General features: G+C 43.3%; 1 protein-coding gene across 1 annotated transcript in view; it reads right to left on the bottom strand.

Annotated features, from left to right (window-relative positions):
• Positions 1-20,918, bottom strand: part of TTC7A (tetratricopeptide repeat domain 7A) — a 421,036-nt gene that overhangs the window by 375,668 nt on the left and 24,450 nt on the right. The window contains exon 3 of the mRNA XM_073554004.1: positions 17,729-17,897. Coding sequence (XP_073410105.1) covers positions 17,729-17,897 — 169 coding nt within the window. The remainder of the gene's footprint in view (positions 1-17,728; positions 17,898-20,918) is intronic.

Here is a 20,918-nt window from a genome sequence, read left to right as displayed (position 1 = left end):
GCTTGTATCCGACCACGTATTTTGCTGTTTCCTCTGGTACTGCGCTCCCTCTCCGTTGCTGACCCGTCTTGTCTGACTACACTTTCGCCACCTAGTGGCGCCTGCGCTGCTGTACTATGGTGTTTTGCTGGTAAGATATCCTTTTTCCTCCACCAGCACCCCCTGTGGAGGTTTGGCGCTACTGTGCTGCAGCAGGCATTAAAGCTATAGATGTCACAGTACACTGTTCCTGTATGGCACACGTACATGCATATAAAAAAAATATAGAAAGGAACCTCTTTATTCAAAAGAAATCTATCAGCAGGCTTTTACTACCTAATCTGAGAACAGCATGATGTTGGGGCAGAGACCCCGATTCCAGTGATGTGTCACTTACTGGGCTGCATACTGTAGTTATGATAACAATCAGTTTTATCAGCAGGAGATTATCACTAGAGGACTAGTAATGCTAGGTAGTCAAACCACGCGCCACCACCGATTGGCTGCTTTCTGTGTACAGCAGAAATCCCGAGATTTCAGTGCCAAGATCTCCATCTGTGCATGCACGGCAGCCATTTTCCCAGAAGGAATCCACCGCACAGGCAAGCATGAAGGATGCAACGGCAGAGCCACCCACGCAGCGCAGGACAGAGCGCCGGGGGATAGAACGTGGCGGCAGCACCTGGGGACAGAGCGGGCAGCAGCACCTGGGGACAGAGCGGGCAGCAGCACCCGGCAGCAACGGGGGACAGGGCGGGTGGCAGCACCCGGCAGCACCAGGTACAGAGCGCGATGACAGCAACACCTGGCAACACTGGGGACATAGCACAGGGGCAGCATCGGACACCCGCAGCGGCGTGCCGCACATCAAAACAACCCCTCATCCTAGAAGCAACGTTCCACTCCTGCGTCTTCCAGCAGCAACCCATTTCACCGCAGCCACCTCCCCGGTAAGCAATAAGACGCCTGGATTATAAGAAGCACCATTTTATTAAAAAAAAGTTTTTTCCTATTTTTCTCCTCAAAATTTGGGGTGCATCTTATAATCCGGAGCGTCTTATAAAACAAAAAATACGGTATATGTTTTCTTTAAATCATTTTTTTTATATTAAAAATATTTTAAACAATAGGTGATTTTTTATGAAGGGAGATTTCAGTTTTCAATGGCCTTGATCTTTTGGTGGAATTTTGTCAGTATCTTATCCTCGTCCACATGGCTGACTGCTCCTCATTGTCCTCTGGGGCGCTGACTTGTGGACTCGCTTTGTCCAGTTACATTGTTACAGTCCGTGATTTGTACATAAATAGCTTTAACGTCGGAGCTTATTGTTCCAGTCACTTCCTTTTAATAATAAAAATCCGAAGCTCAAATATTTGTCCAACACATTGTTCTTCATGAGCATCTGACACGGCTCGTCCTACGAGCGGCTCAAGAAAGACCAGGAGAAATACACATACAATGGCAGGCGAGCAATCTGGCATTTTGCCACATTTTTAAGAGAAAATTTTTATGCACAATCTATTTGGAAGATGTAATACTGACACAAAGCTGGGAAAGTTCCAGGAGTCAGGGAGTTAAAAACGAGTGCAAGGTGTCTCTGGGAATCCTCATTGTCTGGGTGCTCGTTCCTGCAGTGGACGGATCGGTTCACAGGCAACAGCAATCCGTCTGCCCCTGTATAGTAGCACGTTGACAAAATGACTGCAAATTACTTGTTTTTGAGGCCATTCAGACTGTAAAATTGGTGGTAAGTTGTTAGGGTGTTAGCGACTCCTGGAGTGGACCCTCTGGGTCGCGGCACCAACCCTCCCAGGGCGAGCTAGCCTAGTGAGGACCACCCCCTATACAGGGAGTGTCAGGAGCAAGCCCCAGGGGATACGATACCACGACTGCTGGCACCAGGCGGCCGGCTCACAGGAGATACGAGACTGTGTGACTGGAGGGTGCAGGATACTATGGAACGTACACGGGAGTGCGCTGAGTACAGGGTAGTGCTAGACGGGTACACGTGGGCACATAAGGCGTGTAGCAAGTAACAGAACACAGGAATAGAGTGAATGCCAGGAGGCACGGCGGAGCATGAAGAAACAAGGGTTCAGAGCAAGTGCTAGGAGCACCACAGAATAGCAGACAGAGCAGAGGACCTGAGAACAGCGCACAGCCAGGCTGGGACACAGCTGACCCAGCCAGGAAGCACAACAATAATCAGGCACCTCCCCTAGGGGGAGGTCGTCTGATATAGCACATGACTACTACTGGTTCCGGGTCAGGACCTAGCCAGAAAGCACATGACCACTAGTGGTTCCGGGTCGGGTCCTCCAATACCATAGAGAGGACCAAGCCCTATACAGCACTGACAGGAGCGCGCAAGCGCAAACGTGGCATGGAGGGGGAGGCCCGGGGACGAGAGTTGCGCGTGCGCACCCGACGGGGACCCCTGAGGGACCGCCGTACCGGAAGGAGTGACGTCGGGGCCGAAGCCCCGCCTCCTGGTGAGCACGGCATAACAGAAGTCCTTAGGATAGGCCAGCAATGTTATATTACCCGGCACTTCTGCAAATACTCAAGAATCTTAAAGAAGTACTCCTCCTCCTCCTCCAGCCATCAACGTTTTTATCCTCTCAATATACTGCAGTCATCATATTATACAGCACTGTGTACTTACAATTGCTCATTTGCCCTTCTACCCAATAGATTCTCCTCTTTTCTCTGCTCTATGTAGAAAAAGGAAGTCTCTTGTGCCTGCATAAATCATTTCCCTCTTCACCTCCTGACCCAGGTGCTCCCCCTCCCATAGACTTTTGTAGTGATGACTCATACAGGGAAAATTGACCTCCTGTTTCTATATAGAGCTTAGAAGGATTCAGATAGTAATTTTTTTTATCACATGATGTCATAGACCTAATGGTAAAGAGAAGAATTATCTAGGTAGAAAGGCAACTGCGCCTATTTATGTTACTCACTTATACAGCACCATCATATTCCACAGAGCTTTATAGACATTATTATTATTATTTATTTATATAGCGCCATTGATTCCACAGTGCTTTACAGACTTCATCATCACTGTCCCGACTCCCCATTGGGGCTCCCAATTTAAATTCCCAATCAGTATGTCTCATGAGTGTGGCAGGAAACGAGAACTCAGAGAAAACTCCCCAAACATGGAAAACGCATACAAACACCTAGGACCCCAGCAGTGCAAAGCAAAAGTGCTAACCACTGAGCCACCGTGATGCTCTAGTGATTATCCCATCCAATTAGATGGAAAGAGCAGCACCAGTACCAGACATGATCGCTCATGCGGCTGTACCAGACATGACCACCCATGCGGTAGAAACCAAATAGGACAACCCACGTGGCAATACCAGGTAGGACCACACATGCAGTTGTACCAGGCAGAACCGCTCAGCAGCAGTACCACTCCTGCAGCCGTACCAGACAGGACCGCTCACACAGCATTACCAGGCAGCAGCAGTACCAAGCAGGGCTGCTCATAAAGCAGCAGTACAAGGCAGGACCGCCCATGCAAGCAGCAATACCAGGCAGTACCGCTCATACAGCAGCAATACAAGGCAATACCGCTCATATAGCATTACCACTCCTGCAGCCATACCAGACAGGACCGCTCACACAGCATTACCAGGCAGCAGCAGTACCAACAGGGCTGCTCATAAAGCAGCAGTACAAGGCAGGACCGCTCCTGCAAGCAGCAATACCAGGCAGTACCGCTCATACAGCAGCAATACCAGGCAGTACCGCTCATACAGCAGCAATACAAGGCAGTACCGCTCATACAGCAGTACCACTCAAACAGCAGCACCAGACAGGACCACTCATACAGCAGTACGAGGCAGGACTGCTCATGTAGCAGTAGCAGGCAGGACCGCTCATGCAGTAGTACAAGGCAGGACCGCTCATGCTCAGTACGAGGCAGGACCGCTCATGCTCAGTACGAGGCAGGACCGCTCATGCTCAGTACGAGGCAGGACCGCTCATGCTCAGTACGAGGCAGGACCGTTTATGAATCAGTACCAGGCAGGACAGATCATACAGCAAAACCAGGCAGGACCTCTCAAGCAGCAATCCCAGGCAAAACTGCTCATGCAGGAGTAACAGGCAGGACCACTCATGAAGCAATACCAGGCAGGACCACTAATGCAGCTGTACCAGGCAGGATTGCTCAAAAAGCAATACTAGGCAGGACCACTGGTGCAGCAATACCAGTCCGGACTGCTCCTGCATTAGCACCAGGCCTTGGAAAGTCAGGCCCTGTTGCTCAAACATCGATGGCTTATGCTAAGCAGAGACCATCAAAGCTATAGTCCTGAGAAACCCCAAGGTTCGTGCACTTGGGAGCTGTGTATAAGAAACCAGTGCTGCAGATCGTGAGGTCTCTACAAGTCTGTATTATGGATGCACAGTGCCTCCATGTGCTGTTGTATAGCGGTATAGAAGGAGAGCATTTCTATGGACCTGATTGAAAACCTTCACGTAGATCCATATACAATCAGAAACATACGGATGTACAATATGCACCGAACATAGGTAAGGGCTAATGTACAAGGATAGATTTCCAGCCTGAATGGGCATTGATCAACAATATAACAAATCAATGGCCGCTTCTTTACACTTTGCTGCCGACAAGTGTGATCTTTTAGGCTGCGTAAAACAATGAGAACAGCCAATCAAATGTTTGCCAATTTACAGATCCGTATGATACACGTCCAGGAGGGACGTCCACCTATAACCTACATCCCTGTTTGGTCCACTAGTGAAACAGCAAAAAGAATAGAAAATCTAGTTAAATATTTGGATGCCAAAATCAGATGTCACCCAGATATTCCCTGGGGTTCGTCTCCTACAAATCTACGTTGTCTTCTGTCTCATAAGTCTCTATATTCCGAATAGAAGACGTGTCGTCATAACCCTGTGCCGCAGTATGGGCGGCTAAACTTGTACAGGCTGTCGAAAACAAGACAAAGAAACAACCATAACTAGATCACGCGTCAGGGTATAACGATGAGGGCTGCCCCAACCCAAGTGTGAGCAAATCTCCTGGGGATCAATCTGCAAGAAACGAACAAACATCTAAACATGACCCATGTTCAGCTCCACTGAACCAGAAAGCAGATGTAAAGTCGGTGTAAAAACTGACAAAAAAAAAATAGAAAAAACAAACAATCAAGAAGTAGGCGCTTCCACTCGATATTTCCAAACTGGTACAGGATGTTGTTGTAAAAAAATATATATATTTCTAGAAGGTGGAGCGTGAAACGCCAAGAACCAGAAATTGTAAAGGAACAAAAAAATACAATAAAAAAAAAAAACAATGCGTTTCGGCTATCCAGCCTTCATCAGGTGCACAGTTAGTATGACTCATATAACCCATTTATACCTTTTACTAGTGCTGGAAGTGGTTGGACTAATTAGTAGGTTTACATTTTACCTCCCCATCTTCCTATCCACCTATGCACTTGTGTCCATGAACAGTAGTAAACTGCCACAAATGCTCAATGTAAGAAATTTGCGGTAAGATGTTAAAATTAAAAAAAACTGCAATGTATGATATATTCAATACCAATAAGTCTCTAATAAAATGTAATAATATATAACGGGATATACCCAAAACCTCCTTGGGTGTACTGATCTATCAAAAATTCTTAATTGCTTTACTTTTCCCTGTTGGTATTTTTTTTTTTAGTATTATTATTTATTTGACGATTGGTTGGAATGTAAAACCCTTCTGTTGATAAAAGTTGTATCTCAATCATTCAGGTTCTCCAACACATTAGATATATTAATTGTCACAGCTGTTTGTTCCCGACTGACTTCAAGCCTGTATTAGAATAATTTCCATATTATATACCATATTTTATGTCATTTACTATATTTTGTATTTTCAGTTGGTATATTTAAATTATATATATAGGTGTGTATCCAAGCATAGATTCCTCCCCGGGAGCGAACTCACCGATATATGTTGAATATCCGTATGTTGGATGTCCGTAGTGGACGTCCAACCCGATTGTCCACTGAAACTAGAGGTTATCACCTCAGGATTCCGAGGGCTCTGACCTCTAATAGTCCAACAACCTCCACTTACGGTCCTATATTCCATCTAGAGAAATCTTTGTTATTATTGTTGTTATTAATACTATTATTTCTAGTGAGTTACATGGAATCCTGGAAGAATGAAAGGACCATGGATACCTAGCAGAAAAACTGACAAAAAATTGTTAAAGGGACCCTGTCCCCAGGTTTGGCCGATACAAGTTACGGCCATCACCTTTCAGGGCTTATCTATAGCATTCTGTAATGCAGTAGATAATCCCCGGATCCGACCTGCAAGAGAAGAAAAATAAGTTTTATTATACTCACCTGAGGAGGTCTGGTCCGATGGGTGTCGCTGGTCCTGGTCCGGCGCCTCCCATCTTCTTGCGATGGTGCCCTCCTGTTGCTTCATCGCTCCCCAGCATCGCGCTTCTGCGCAGGCGTACTTATCTGTCCTGTTGAGGGCAGAGTAAAGTACTGCAGTGCACAAGCGCTAGGCCTCTCTGACCTTTCCCTGGGCACTGCAGTACTTTGCTCTGCTCTCAACAGGGAAGATAAGTACACATGTGCAGGAGCGCGATATTGGGGAGCCATGAAGCAAGCAGGAGGGCGGCATCGCAAGAAGATGGGAAGCTCTGGACCTGCGACGCCCACTGGACAGGAGTGCCCCGCAGGTTGGACTGGGGGCTTATCTACAGCATTATAGAATGCTGTAGATAAGCCCTGAAAGGCGGTGGCTGTAACTCGTGTCGGCCAAACCTGGTGAAAGGTTCCCATCAAAGGTAGCAAAGGTCTGATAGATAATTGTTATTATGTACCTAAGCCACCACAGTAAGGAGCGAGTTCCCCCGAGTGGAACCACGGATCTCTTACACAAGGAAGGAGACCACATACCACTGACACAAGGGTGTCAGACCATCACTCGCGCATAAACCGAAATCAATGCGGTTTGCAACCTGAACACCGATCGGAGGAGCCAACGGACAGGCACGTAACCCCAGCTGAGACTTAAACCATGCTCTCTCTCACTAGTGAAAAACAACTCCAAATAGGAGTACTAGTTCCACAGGGAGAGGAGAGAAGAGAAGGTGGCAAAGCGTAGAAAATCAGTTCGCATGTGGATTTCCTAGGCTTGTTCTAACATTTCATTCAGTTCACCAGGGAAATGACTTTTCATTTTATGGATCCAATGTTCCTTTGGAATTGAGAACAGATTATCTATTGCAAGAGCAAACGGGGATCTGTTCTAAGGGAGTGACCCGTACAGAATCAAAATTATTTTTATATTGTAGGGTTAAGTGTCTTGATAGGCTTTGTTTGAGGAAGCCATTGTTGATATTGTGTCTGTAGCCATTCATTCGCGCCCGCAACATTTGCGTTCTACCGCCCACATAATGAAGACCACAGCCACAGGTGACAAGTTACGCTACGCAATCAGAATGGCATGACAATTCCCGATTAATAGAATATACAGTACCAGTGTTGTGCACTTTTAATTGTTTAGTCCCATGGTCGATGATTTTGCGGCAGCAGCATTTTTTAAATCCACACCTCGCTAACCCTTTGTGTGGATGATCATTTCCCCAACTCTTTTCCCCTTTTCTTCCCATTATTTTATTTTAATTTCTACTTTTGGTCTCTAGTTTACTGGGTTTATTATGTTTCAATAAACTTGGTGCTATGATGTTTTTAATTTTTCTTCCTCTACGGAAAGTGATGGCCAGCTTTTCTGGGATTCTTTTAAAATAGAATCTTTCCTTAATAAATACCAATATTTATTCAAAATGTATCTACTCAATTGATTCCCCCTGTTGTATGTAGTAATAAAACTGTATCTCCATCTCTTCATGTCTTTAGATCAATCCGTTTGATCCAACGACTTATTTTTATTATTAAGGTAATCCCCCTGCTGGAGTAGCGATTTTTTTCAAAAGCCATCTGGAAAAGTTTTTTTAGGATATCTTTTTTCAGTGAACGTGTTTTTGAGTATTTTTGATTGATTGACATATTCTTCGGGGGAGGTACAGTTATTCTTATAAGTTGAAATTGGCTAAGAGGTATATTTTTCTTCCATTTATGAAACTGTCCACTGTAGTAATCAAGGTACAGTTCAAGGTCCAGAAAGACCATACTATTCCCAGCAATATGTGCTGTAAATGATAAACCCCATGCATTATTATTAAGTTCTTCAACGAAGGAGGCCACCTCAGCATCTGTACCACGGCAGATAATGAAAAGGTCGTCGATATAACGGCGGTAATATATGATATGCCCAACATGAGCATCAGATGTGATCAGGGACAGGAACTCGAATCTCCCCATAAAGAGATTAGCGAAACTTGGGGCGACTTGAGTCCCCATCGCTGTACCAAACCAATGCAGATAGAGCTCATCTTGGAAAGAAAAGAGGTTATGTTCAAAGATAAATTTCAAGTCACTTAAAAGAACTGCCCTCTGTTCGGGCTAAATGGTACGATCGGTAGGATTCAAACATTGACAATAAGGTCGGTCTGGAGAAGGTGAACTATTACCTCTCCGCTGATCCTGCTATTCAGCCCAAACAAAGGGCATTTCTTTTAAACGGCTTTAAATTTATCTTGGAGCATATCCTCTTTTCTTTCCAAGATGAGCTCTATCTGCAGTAGTTTGGTACAGCGATGGAGACATTAAAATATGGTATTGGTAAGCATTTTTAATAAATGTGTGGAGTCAGTGGGAACGAACATGAATATATGGAAAGCAACAATTAATATATGTTAGCTGTATCTCGATCACTCAGGTTCACCAACACATTTTACCAATGGGACGGTTTTACATTCCAACCAATCGTAATAATAAAAAAAAAAATCACCCAGAGAGAAAAGGAAAGGAATTAAGAATTTATAATGGATCAGTACACCCCGGGAGGTTTTGGATTCCTTTTTATTTTATTACATTTTATTAGTGACTTATTTGTATTGAATATATCATCGCTGTTTGTTTTTTTTTTTGAGTTTTTTATTTTGAAATGAAGACTGGATAGCCGAAACGCGTTGTGTTTTTATTTGTATTTTTATTGTTCCTTCACAATTTCTTGTTACGTTGTTCCACGTATAAAAAATATTTTTACAACATCCTGTAAGAGTTTGGAAATATCAAGTGGATGCCCCTACATCTTGATTCTTAGTATATATAAAATTTTATTTATTTTTTTACAATATTTTGCTTAGAATAAGGTACTGCAGTAAATCACTATGAAAACAGCTATATACAGCATTATCAAAATAATCAAAACACTGCACAGTAGTGGGCCCAAGAATACATTAAGTGAAATTTCTAGGGAAAATGCAAAAAAGGTCAAAAAGTTCAATAAAAAGGCCCCTGAGACTCTTATTAGTGGACTTGGTGATTTATGAATGATGTGCTGAAGTCGTCTGGAAGAAGCTCAACAAAAACATGGGATGAAAAAAAACACTGATTTTCCCAGTTTTGCTGCTTTTTTGACCCAGTTCAAGAGGCGATTGATTCGTTCCCCTGCTGCAGCCAAAAGTCTTCTTGGCATGCACATGATTGCTGAGGTCCAGAGAACGCTGGCGCTTCAGCGCTGGATCGGAATGGGATTGGAGAGGTGTTTTTATTTTTCTTTTTTTTTTTTGTAATATTTTCTATTTTTTAGTTATTTTTTTTAAAGGTCGGATAAACCCTTTATTAGTATAAAATGCCCCAATGCCATTCCACAGGGCCCAAGGCGAGAGGTCCAGCTCAATGATAATGGTGAACACCAATGTAAAAGTCAACTTTACATAGTGAATACCGCACACTTTACATATGAACGTGCAGGATTTCCTGTGGTCAGTACGTACCATTCGATGAGTTCTGGTGATGAGAGAAGTCTCAGGGCAGATGCGGTAGAGAGTGAAGAGCAGATAGGGAGAAAGATTTTAGAGATATTCTCAAAAGAATCAGATCCCACAGATTTGGAGGCACCACGTGGAGCATCTGACAGCAGCGCAATTCCCAAAGAAGCAAAGGAAAAGAAGACAGAAGACAGTTAGGATGTAGAGCGTCAAGCATCGTCCCTGGCATCATTAATAAAGAGTAATTACACCAAAAATCACCAGAAAATATAAGTAATATACATTCTCTGCAGTCATAGGTTAATATAATAGGTGCCAATTACAGGCGGAGCTGTCATGTTGAAAATGTAGTCCTGCAGCCGGTTCAGCTCTACACCAGGGGAGCAGACACTTCTGCATCTAAATGTGAAAAGTGGTCCCCAAATGATCGGAGACTAGTAAATAGTACTTACCCTCCCAGGTCCAGTACAAACTCCCCACTACTGTTCCCATCTATGCGTTTTGGCTGTAAAAGTGATGTCATGTCTACAGATCACATCACCGCTGCAGTCAATCACTGAGCTTGGAGGCTTCTGCCATCTACATCAACAGAGCTGCTGAGAACAGTGATTAGCTGCAGCGGTAATGTACACTGTCAAACTGACGTTACCGCTGCAGCCACAACAAGTAGATAAGAACTACGGTATTTCCTTATCTTCCCAGGTAGATTCTACTCTAAGGCTGTGTTCACACACAGCGTTTTTTTAGCGTATTTGCCAATAAATCCGCTATAAAAACGCTAAAAATAAGCTTCCCATTCATTTCTATGCATTTTTCAATTTTTGTGCATCTTGATGCATTTTTTTACCGTGAAAAAACCGCTTCGCGGTAAAAAACGCAGCATGCTCATTAATTTTGCAGATTTTTCCGCATTTCTGGCTATTTCTATGGGTCTGGAACCGCGCGGAAAAAAACGCATAAAAACCGCACGTTTTTTACGCAAAAACCGCACAGAAAAAAACGCGCGGTTTCTGGGAAGGGAGACCGGTTTTTAAGCAGAAATTTTCTGCTACGTGTGCACATAGCCTAAGACAACAGAACACTGTGGGACGGACCGTGCTTGGTAGATGCCTTTAGTTAGTAAAGAAGTTGTCCACTACTTGGACAACTTCTTGTCATACCCTCGCTTGGGCCCGATAAAATAATAGAGCTTATACTCACCTCCCGTACCGGCGCTGTTCCCACGGTGTCAGCACTCCATCTCTTGGGGCTACCGTGCTGTTGTTGTGACACATGACGCCGGCGGCCAATCAGCGCTGGCGTCACTGTCCCCGCCTCCTGTCGAATTGAGCAGGAAGAGGAAGTTAGGGTTCACTTGCAGCCCGGCTGATTGGGCGCCAGCGTCGTGTCACAACAACCGCACGTGATCCCCAAGACCGTGAGTGCTCACACCGTGGGAACGGCATTAGCACGGGAAGCGAGTATAGGCTTTATTATTTTATTGGCGCAAAACATTTTGATCAAGAAGGGGTTGTCCTGGTAGTGAACAGCCACTTTAATTCTCTGCTTTTCTTAAAATCGGACTGCACTCGGATGTCAGGAAAACATGGGCAGCTGGCAGCACTCTCGTAAAGGGACGCACAGTCCAATGCTCCAAAGAACCCTCTTAGAAAAAGACCTATTACAGGTCGAAATGTTATTTATGGCAGAATAAACTTCGTAGCACTCAGATGTCATCCGAGAGTGCGGTCCGATTTTTTTCCACAGACCGTTTTGTCCAAGAAAAAAAAAAAAAAAAAAAAAAAAAAATCGGACATGTAGGCATCCCCATAGAACATCATAGGTATGAGTGCTATACCCGAAAACCAAGGATAGCACAGGATAGAAAATCAGTCGTGTGCACGAACCCTTACAGAGTTTCCAAACTCACAAAGGTGGTTGGAAAGGCGGAAACTCTAACAGTGAGCCACAAGAGGTATTGTATGAGATAATTGACTTTGTCTAAACACCAACACCAATGCCATTTTATGGTGATCAGAAAATGTCATAAATAAAAATAGATTTTTTGTTCTATTAATTTTTCAATTAGGCCATAATAAAAGTTAATATAAATGTAATGCTTAATATGTGTATGGGAAAACAGTGCCTAAAAAAAACAACTTGTTTTACAAGTTATGGATTGTATAGCTAAGAAATTTGCAAAGACGTGTATATATTTGGATAATGTGGTGTATGTAAATGTGTTGTGTGTATGTGTGCATTTTATACAGTATATGTGTGTAATATGTGTGTGTAATGTATATACTTTGCATATTTTATGTGTGTGTGTATACATGTGCCTAATGTGAATATATTATTACATATTTTCCTATAGGAATCCACAGCAATCTAAAAGAAAAAAAAAATATGTCAAAAAGTCTCCCATGATGATAATCAGGGAGCGTGCTGTAAGGAGAATGCAATGTCTTACATTGCAAAACTCTTCACACTGTGTATAAGGGGCATCCGTCACTTTGTGATATATTGTTGGACTTTAATAAACTTTGTGAAAGTCTTTCATTACACACATTAGGGTTTTACCCTAATAGTCTTAGCATAAAAGGCCAAAACACCAGCCCCCTCCGGACTCCAGATGTACTTTTAGCCCCCAGTGACAAAGCGGCTGGAGATGAAGGGAAGGGGAAGTGAAAGATTATAATAGGGGTCTTATGGTTGTCGTACAGTTCTTTGTATCATAAAAAGTTTCACTTTTTTTTTCCCCGTATACTTTCTATATCAATTTTTCCCCTTTTTCAAGATCTCTGCTTGCTGTTATTCACTATTCATATAGGTAGGATCATATAATGGATGTACAGATAGCAGAGCGCTGTCCTGTAACGAGCCGTGCCCCCGTGTGTTCATCAGGACTGATTTACACACCCTAGATGTAAGAGATACAGCAGGCACACTGGAAATCTGTATATTTTTCATTATAATATTTAATATTTGCTGAACTGTAATAAATAATAAGAGACTTAACAAATGCAGAACAGGCGCTGTAAGCTAATGACGTGGCACCACACGGTCGAGGACACAGCAATTGTGCAGAAAAGGAGTCACACCTGTGCCTATGTGGCACCTACATAACCAAAATAATGCTCCTCTGTTTAGCTATTACTTATGGCGCCCCCGGCTGTTCTTATGTTTTCCTCTTACAAACATCCACCTAATGCTTCTATCTTGGGTCACATATGACCAGTAGCTTAGTCTGACCACTGGGATCAGCTTGTACATGGCAGCTGTTGAGGGATTTCTCTATTGTGAAGGTCAGACAAGAATCAGCGATCTAGAAGTGGCTTCTTCTCACCGACACATTAGCTAAACGTTCTGACCGGGAGCCAAAAAAAAAAACACACGGTGGTGGAGAGGGGTGCCTTAACAAGAGTAGAAACAAAGAGGAACACTGTGGTTTAAAGGGATTATCAGGGACTTTCAGGGGTTTTTTTTTCTATCGAGCCAAGAACGACGTGTTCCACCTCAGGAGGAGATTCTTCAGCTTCCTTTGACGTCAAGTCAACAGAGCTGTTCTTTCTCTTCCGCTCTGCTGTGTTGACTGGTCGTCACTGCCGATGTCATGCTGATTGAAAGCTGGCTCTCTGCTATGTTGGGCTGAGCTGGCTGTCAATCAGAATGATGTCAGCAGTGATGCCCCGTCAACAGAGCAGAGCGGAAGAGAAGGAACTGCTCGATCGATGTGACATCACCGGAAGTGGTCTGTGACTACTCTGAGCAGGAACAGATCATCTTAGGGCAGAACAGGCAGGTAGTCCTGGAGAACCCCTTTAATAATTTGATTGTTCACGTGTTATGCTTCAGTAAGGCTATATTCACAGACATAAAATAAAAAAGTCAGAGTTTTCTTGATTACCGTAATTCATATTGTCATCCGTGTGTCCGTATTTTATGTCCATGTATTTTTATACATGAACATTTTAAAGTGTATGTGACCAAATACAGATTTCTAGGTTATTAAAGGGAATCTGTCACCTAATTTTCGCGCTGTATGTAAATTGTTGTTTCCGGTCTGATGGGCGGTGTTTTTGCTCCTTCCCTCCACCCCTCCTTGGCTGCTGTACGCAATATTTCAGGTAATTTCCATAGTTCTCATCCATATTTTGCGCCTGCACATTGAAATCTCCACTTGCACGTGCGCAGTATACTTTGCCCAACTGCGGGCAAAGCCGGAAAGCATTAGTGCGCATGCGCAGGAAGTACTATGTCCCGGAAGTATTTTGCTGCCATTTCTGTGTTCCGGGACATAGTTCACTGGCGCATGTGCACTAATGCTTTTCGGCTTTGCCCGCAGTTGGGCAAAGCATATTGGACGAGCACTATGCAAATTACCTGAAAAATTGCATACAGCGGCCAAGGACGGGTAGAGGAAAGGAGCAAAAACACCACCCATCGGACCGGACCCACCTAATTTACATACAGCGCGAAAATGAGGCGACAGATTCGGATGCAATACGGTTGATGCTTATGGGATACATTTTTTTTGGTGGGGCAGACATAGACTTGAATAGGCGAATTCCAAAAATTTAAGTCATGTGAACGTAGGCTAAGAATTATTTAACCATTAGACAACTCCCTATCTCAAGCAAAACATCTGAAAGTCCCGTACATGGTACAATAGTTAAAAAATACCCCCGAAATAATAGACATTTCTAACAGTGTATATGTAAACTTGAGCCCAGAGATCTGCTCTGCATATACCGAGCAGGTCATAAAACAGACAATAAAACTCATGGACAGCAGACGTAAGAAAGGCCCCATGGCTCCCTAACAGTCTGTATTATTAAACAACGTAAAAACAACTATATATAACATGTCAAGCTAAAAAAAATTTGGGTCAAAACAGCAAGTCAGACACTGAGAAATCTTAATCAGAGTCAGTTCTAGGCCTCATTCACGCATTAAGTATTTGGTCCGTTTTTCCCTCAGTTTTTGTAGGTGCAGACAATCTACATTTCCACGATGAATATTTGGTGAGTTTTTGATGTTGCAGATTTCCTGCACCCATCAGCCTACGGCGGTTTTAATCACAGCAGGATCCTACCTCCACATACTCAGCCCAGCAGAGGTATTATATTAGGTTAGGTTCCCAGCAAAGAAGGTCGCCTTGTCATGGCTGTTGGGCATGCATGAATTGGCCTATTCCTGCGCTAAGCATCTTCATTTTAACCTATTTTCTAGAGCAGGAATACAGTTCAAATTTCATATATTCCATGTTTGCATATTATAGCATTAGAGTGCAGCTTTAATTTGTTAGTCATTATGTGAATTAGGTTACTTGATTTTTTTAAGTGCCTTTTTATCACATTTTTGACACTGCTTTTTTTTTTTTGTTTCTTTTTGGCGTGTCATGTTTTAATTAAAGCTGCTTTTTTTTTTTATTGTTGCTGCTTTTTGGCTTTAACAAAACTTTATTGATACAGTCATGTGGGGATTACAGTGCTGTGCAAATTAATTGGGACAAAGCATTTTTTTTTTTAAGTAAAATGGTAAGCTGGTTACCAGTCAGTTAGGATATGTTCACATGTACCATGCAGGAAATCCAAAGTAAGCCATGAGAAAATGCTCGATGGCGCATTCACGATACATTGTGTGGATTTTGATGTAGATTTTTTTTAAGGATTTGGCGCATTATTATAAAATAATAACTTTGTCCCATTTCATAGAATATTTCCCATGTCCTAATATTTTGGCTTAACTGGGTTTTTTTTACATTCTGGAATTGTGGATTTTGCTGCAGATCTGCAGGTAATCTGCAGCAAACTCTGCAAAAAAAAAATATATATATTTTTTTTGCTTCTCCATTGAACACAATGGGGAACATCCGTAACAAATCAACAGCATAAATTGACATGCTGCAGATTTAAAAGTCCACACAGCAGCAGGTCAATCCGGTACACATGGACATACCTGTCAGGCTATGTTCCCAATATAAGTTTTTGGTGACTTTTTTTACACTGGGTATTTTAGAAAAAAAATCTAAGTATCCTATTTTACTTAGGCTGGTTTCACATTTGCGTTTTTTAGCGCTGGAAAAAAACGCATACCTGCGCATGCGTTTTTTCCCCTATATTTAACATGGGTGCGCATACCTGCGCGCTGGTAAGCGCATGTATGCGATTTTCATGCGCTGCGTTTTTTTGGGGTGTGCGTTGGTATTTTCCAGACGCAGCATGTTGCATTTTTTGGCCCTGCAAAAAAGCGCATGCGCACATATGCGCACGTTTTGCGCTAAAAATGGCCATTATAGCCTATGGATGCGCATATGTGCGCACTGGCATGCTCATGTATGCGTTTTTTTGCATATGCGTTTTTTTTTTTTAACCATGGAATTTAGGGGTTTGGGTTAGAGTTAGGGTTAGTTAAGGGGGTTTAGGGTTAGGGTTAGGGTCAGGGTTAGGGTTGGGGTTTGGGTCAGGGTTAGGGTTAAGTATGGTTTGGTTAAGGGTTAGGGTCAGGGTTAGGGTTAAGTATGGTTTTGTTAAGGGTTAGGGTCAGGGTTAGGGTTAGGGTCAGGGTTAGGGTTAGGGTTAGGGTCAGGGTTAGGGTTAAGTATGGTTTTGTTAAGGATTAGGGTCAGGGTTAGGGTCAGGATTAGGGTTAAGTATGGTTTTGTTAAGGGTTAGGGTCAGGGTTAGGGTTAAGTATGGTTTTGTTAAGGATTAGGGTCAGGGTTAGGGTCAGGATTAGGGTTAAGTATGGTTTTCTTAAGGGTTAGGGTCAGGGTTAGGGTTAGGGTCAGGGTTAGGGTTAAGTATGGTTTTGTTAAGGATTAGGGTCAGGGTTAGGGTCAGGATTAGGGTTAAGTATGGTTTTGTTAAGGGTTAGGGTCAGGGTTAGGGTTAAGTATGGTTTTGTTAAGGATTAGGGTCAGGGTTAGGGTCAGGATTAGGGTTAAGTATGGTTTTGTTAAGGGTTAGGGTCAGGGTTAGGGTTAGGGTCAGGGTTAGGGTTAGGGTTAAGTATGGTTTTGTTAAGGATTAGGGTCAGGGTTAGGGTCAGGATTAGGGTTAAGTATGGTTTTGTTAAGGGTTAGGGTCAGGGTTAGGGTTAGGGTTAGGGTCAGGATTAGGGTTAAGTATGGTTTTGTTAAGGGTTAGGGTCAGGGTTAGGGTTAGGGTCAGGGTTAGGGTCAGGGTTAGGGTTAAGTATGGTTTTGTTAAGGATTAGGGTCAGGGTTAGGGTCAGGATTAGGGTTAAGTATGGTTTTGTTAAGGGTTAGGGTCAGGGTTAGGGTTAGGGTTAGGGTCAGGGTTAGGGTTAGGGTCAGGGTTAGGGTTAGGGTTAGTTAGGGTTTAGGGTTTGGGTTAGGGTTAAGTATGATTTGGTTAAGGGTTAGGGTCAGGGTTAGGGTTAGGTTCAGGGTTAGGGTTAGTAAAGTCATGGTTTGGGTAGTGTGAGGGGCCACCTAAAAATGTTGGAAAAAAACGCAAACGCGGTAAAAACGCACTAAAAACGCGTACAAACGCTTAAAAACGCTGCGTTTTTTTCATGCATGCTCATAAAAATGCTTGAAAAAAACGCAGCAGTTGTATGCGTTTTTTCAATGCGTTTTTTTGCGGGAAAAACGCGCTGCAAAAAAAAGCAAGTGTGAAACTAGCCTTAATGGGTGCAGAAAATCTGCAACATCAAAAACTCACCAAAAGCTCATCGTGGGAACGTGGCCTGTCTAGAGGTGCATTTCTGCAATGATGGTGAAGATACTCTTTAAGTTTGACATCCACGACAACATTCAACATGGGAGAAGTCACAATACTTTTTGCGCCAAGAATCCATATAAAATAACGTCTCTTTATTAAGGCCATCATGCTATATGCACACGTTTTACCTTTGATAGCAAAAGCTTCGGCGAAAAGTCTCATCTTATAAAGTGGCTCGTCATCTAGGGACAGATGTTCAAATCCCGATCTGGCATACATACTGATGGCATCCCGGTAAGATCCTTCACAGTAATGCAACTTCCCCAGTATCAAGAGCGCTTCTGTCAAGTTGTGAGGCTGCGTGAGAGAATAGGTTATTGGGTATGACGAAAATTTCAAAAGACGGGAAATACAAATCTAGAATAATTCTGATTTGGTCAGTTTTCCATGTATCCCAGTTCTCCAAAGCTTTTTCTTGTTCATTAAAAACATATCTTTAGAATAGAATAATCTGGCAGCAGGAGAAGAGTATGTTGATCTTGTGGGAAGAAGTGACCTGTTTAGTTCTGTAATCAAGCTCTTGTGGACGGGGTTAGAAATAACAAAAGCAGTAATATTGAGGTACACGACAACGTGTAACCAGTCAGTGTATGATAATGACAGCAGCAGGAGAAAAGTGTGCTTCTCTTGGGTGAGGCAATGACCTATCTTTCCATGTGATAAAGCTCATATGCACAGGGCTAAAAATGCCAAATAAAGTAACATGAAGTGGCAGGTACAGATCATTGTTAAACCAATCAGTAAATGGTAATGAAAGCAGCAGCAGAAGAGTGTGCTTCTCTTGTGTGAGACAGTGACCCGTCTTGTTATGTGATTAAGGTAACAGGCATAACATATAGCATATGAGGCAGCCACATTCAATGTCACATGACAAATGAACAACAAATGGTTTCTCTAGTATATAAATAGACCAATGAAGCAGGTGGATATTTGCCCCAAAAGCAGAGGTCATCTGTGGGGAGGCAGTGACTAGCGGACCACAAGGCATTGAGATACCAAGTAATGACTTCAGCTAGGGCTACACGGTGACATATGTCGTATCACACTGAAGTCGCAGCTACACATTGCAACATTGGATATTATGATTTCCTATGGTGTTGCGCTGTGACCTTCGACTGCGACCCAGAGTAAAAAATGTTTCCAAATGTGTTGGATTTTCAGTCAATGGTCACACACGACACACTTGCCATAGGCTTCAATACAAGTCGCACACGACACACTTGCCATAGGCTTCAATACAAGTCGCACACGACACACTTGCCATAGGCTTCAATACAAGTCGCACACGACACACTTGCCATAGGCTTCAATACAAGTCGCACACGACACACTTGCCATAGGCTTCAATACAAGTTGCACAGGACACACTTGCCATAGGCTTCAATACAAGTTCCACACGACACACTTGCCTTAGTCTTCAATACAAGTTGCACACGACACACTTGCCATAGGCTTCAATACAAGTTGCACAGGACACACTTGCCATAGGCTTCAATACAAGTTGCACACGACACACTTGCCATAGGCTTCAATACAAGTTCCACACGACACACTTGCCTTAGTCTTCAATACCAGTTGCACACGACACACTTACCATAGGCTTCAATACAAGTTGCACAGGACACACTTGCCTTAGTCTTCAATACAAGTTGCACACGACACACTTGCCATAGGCTTCAATACAAGTTGCACACGACACACTTGCCATAGGCTTCAATACAACTCGCACATGACACACTTGCCATAGGCTTCAATACAAGTCGCTCACGACACACTTGCCATAGGCTTCAATACAAGTCGCACACGACACACTTGCCATAGGCTTCAATACAAGTCGCACACGACACACTTGCCATAGGCTTCAATACAAGTTGCACAGGACACACTTGCCATAGGCATCAATACAAGTTGCACACGACACACTTGCCATAGGCATCAATACAAGTCTCACACAACTACTGGGTGATTTATCTACAATTTGGCTATTTCTTTTTACTGCAAAATCACAGCTCTCTCAGATAAGTTGCATATATGTGTTTGTGGCTCGACTTTTCAGAGATTTGCTGTCGTGTAACACATGTCGGCCTGTAGTACCTGCCTAAAGCTGGCCATACACATCAGAAAGTTGAGCGTTCAGCTATCTCCCCCACCATCCATGCATATACACGCTCTAGTCAGTGCATCATGTGTTCTGTATACAGAGGGGATACAAGCTGATGTCAGATACCTGTGTCCATCATCTGCTGGGGAAGAGTCGGGAGGCCTCCATACATGAGTTTGGACGACTAATTTTATTTGTATGAAGGGACTTTAGGAAGTCATAGTGATCAGAATCCTAACTTTACTATGTCCTAACATGGTAGTCATGTTGGAGTGACTGGAATTATGTTAAAGGAGTTAACAATTACATTTACCTCTTTAATGTTGGCAGCATCTGGAAAATGTAAGAGACTGCAGACTAATAGTGGATGAAACCATGCATTTTAACATGCTCAGGTGCAAAAAGACAGCAATGTTGCAAGATCTCCCAAGCTTCTACATCTGCCCGTTATTCAATCTGATATCAGCCTCAGATAGCAATCATGTTAAAAAAAATACTATATTTAAACGTTTTTCTAAAATAAACTTACACCCACACAGTCAGAAAACACTAATGCAGCTGTACGAGTTCAGCCTACGAGCCACAAATAAGCACATACATCTTTACAAAAAAAAGCCTGAGAAAAACTCCAAAGAAAGCAATACAAGGCAGCCCATGATCCTGCTTCCTCTGGGGAACCAGGCGTTGTCCAAACCACTGAACTTGGCAGCTTAAGGTGTGGGGTTAACTCTGATATGCGGAAAGAGGGGCAGTTCTTGACATTTAGAGGCATTGATGACAGAAGCCGGGGATTAAAGGGCTTTTCTTGGTTTACAATATTGATGGCCAATCATTAGCGGGAATCTGTCAGCAGGATTTCACCTCCAAACTATTTATATGTGGATGTAGCTCTCTGAAAAACAAGTTCAGTATCACGCAAGCAACTCCCACGCCTTCACAGCACCGCCCTACTCACTGCATTCGCTGCTCTGCTTCACCCTGTGTCAGGCCGCTGTGCTGAGTCCTCATGCAGCACTTCCAAACCCTGCTGCATATCCCTGCTGTCTCCACCTGGCTATAGGGAGGCAAAGCCAGATCCTGCAGGAATTTAACCCTTCTGTGTCCTGCAGGGTTTGTCTTCCCCAGCCAATTACCTGGCCTGGCAACAGATATATAAGGCAGCTCTTCCCTCCTCACCTTTGCGTGAACTTAGGTTCTAGTTGTCTTCGTCGCTAGCT

The sequence above is a fragment of the Dendrobates tinctorius genome, unplaced genomic scaffold (assembly GCF_039654945.1).
Source record: "Dendrobates tinctorius isolate UK_male_01 unplaced genomic scaffold, ASM3965494v1 ptg000205l, whole genome shotgun sequence".
In the NCBI taxonomy this organism is placed as follows: Eukaryota; Metazoa; Chordata; class Amphibia; order Anura; family Dendrobatidae; genus Dendrobates; species Dendrobates tinctorius.
The sequence above is the reverse complement of the archived record's forward strand: the minus strand, read 5'-3'. Positions and strand labels throughout refer to the sequence as shown.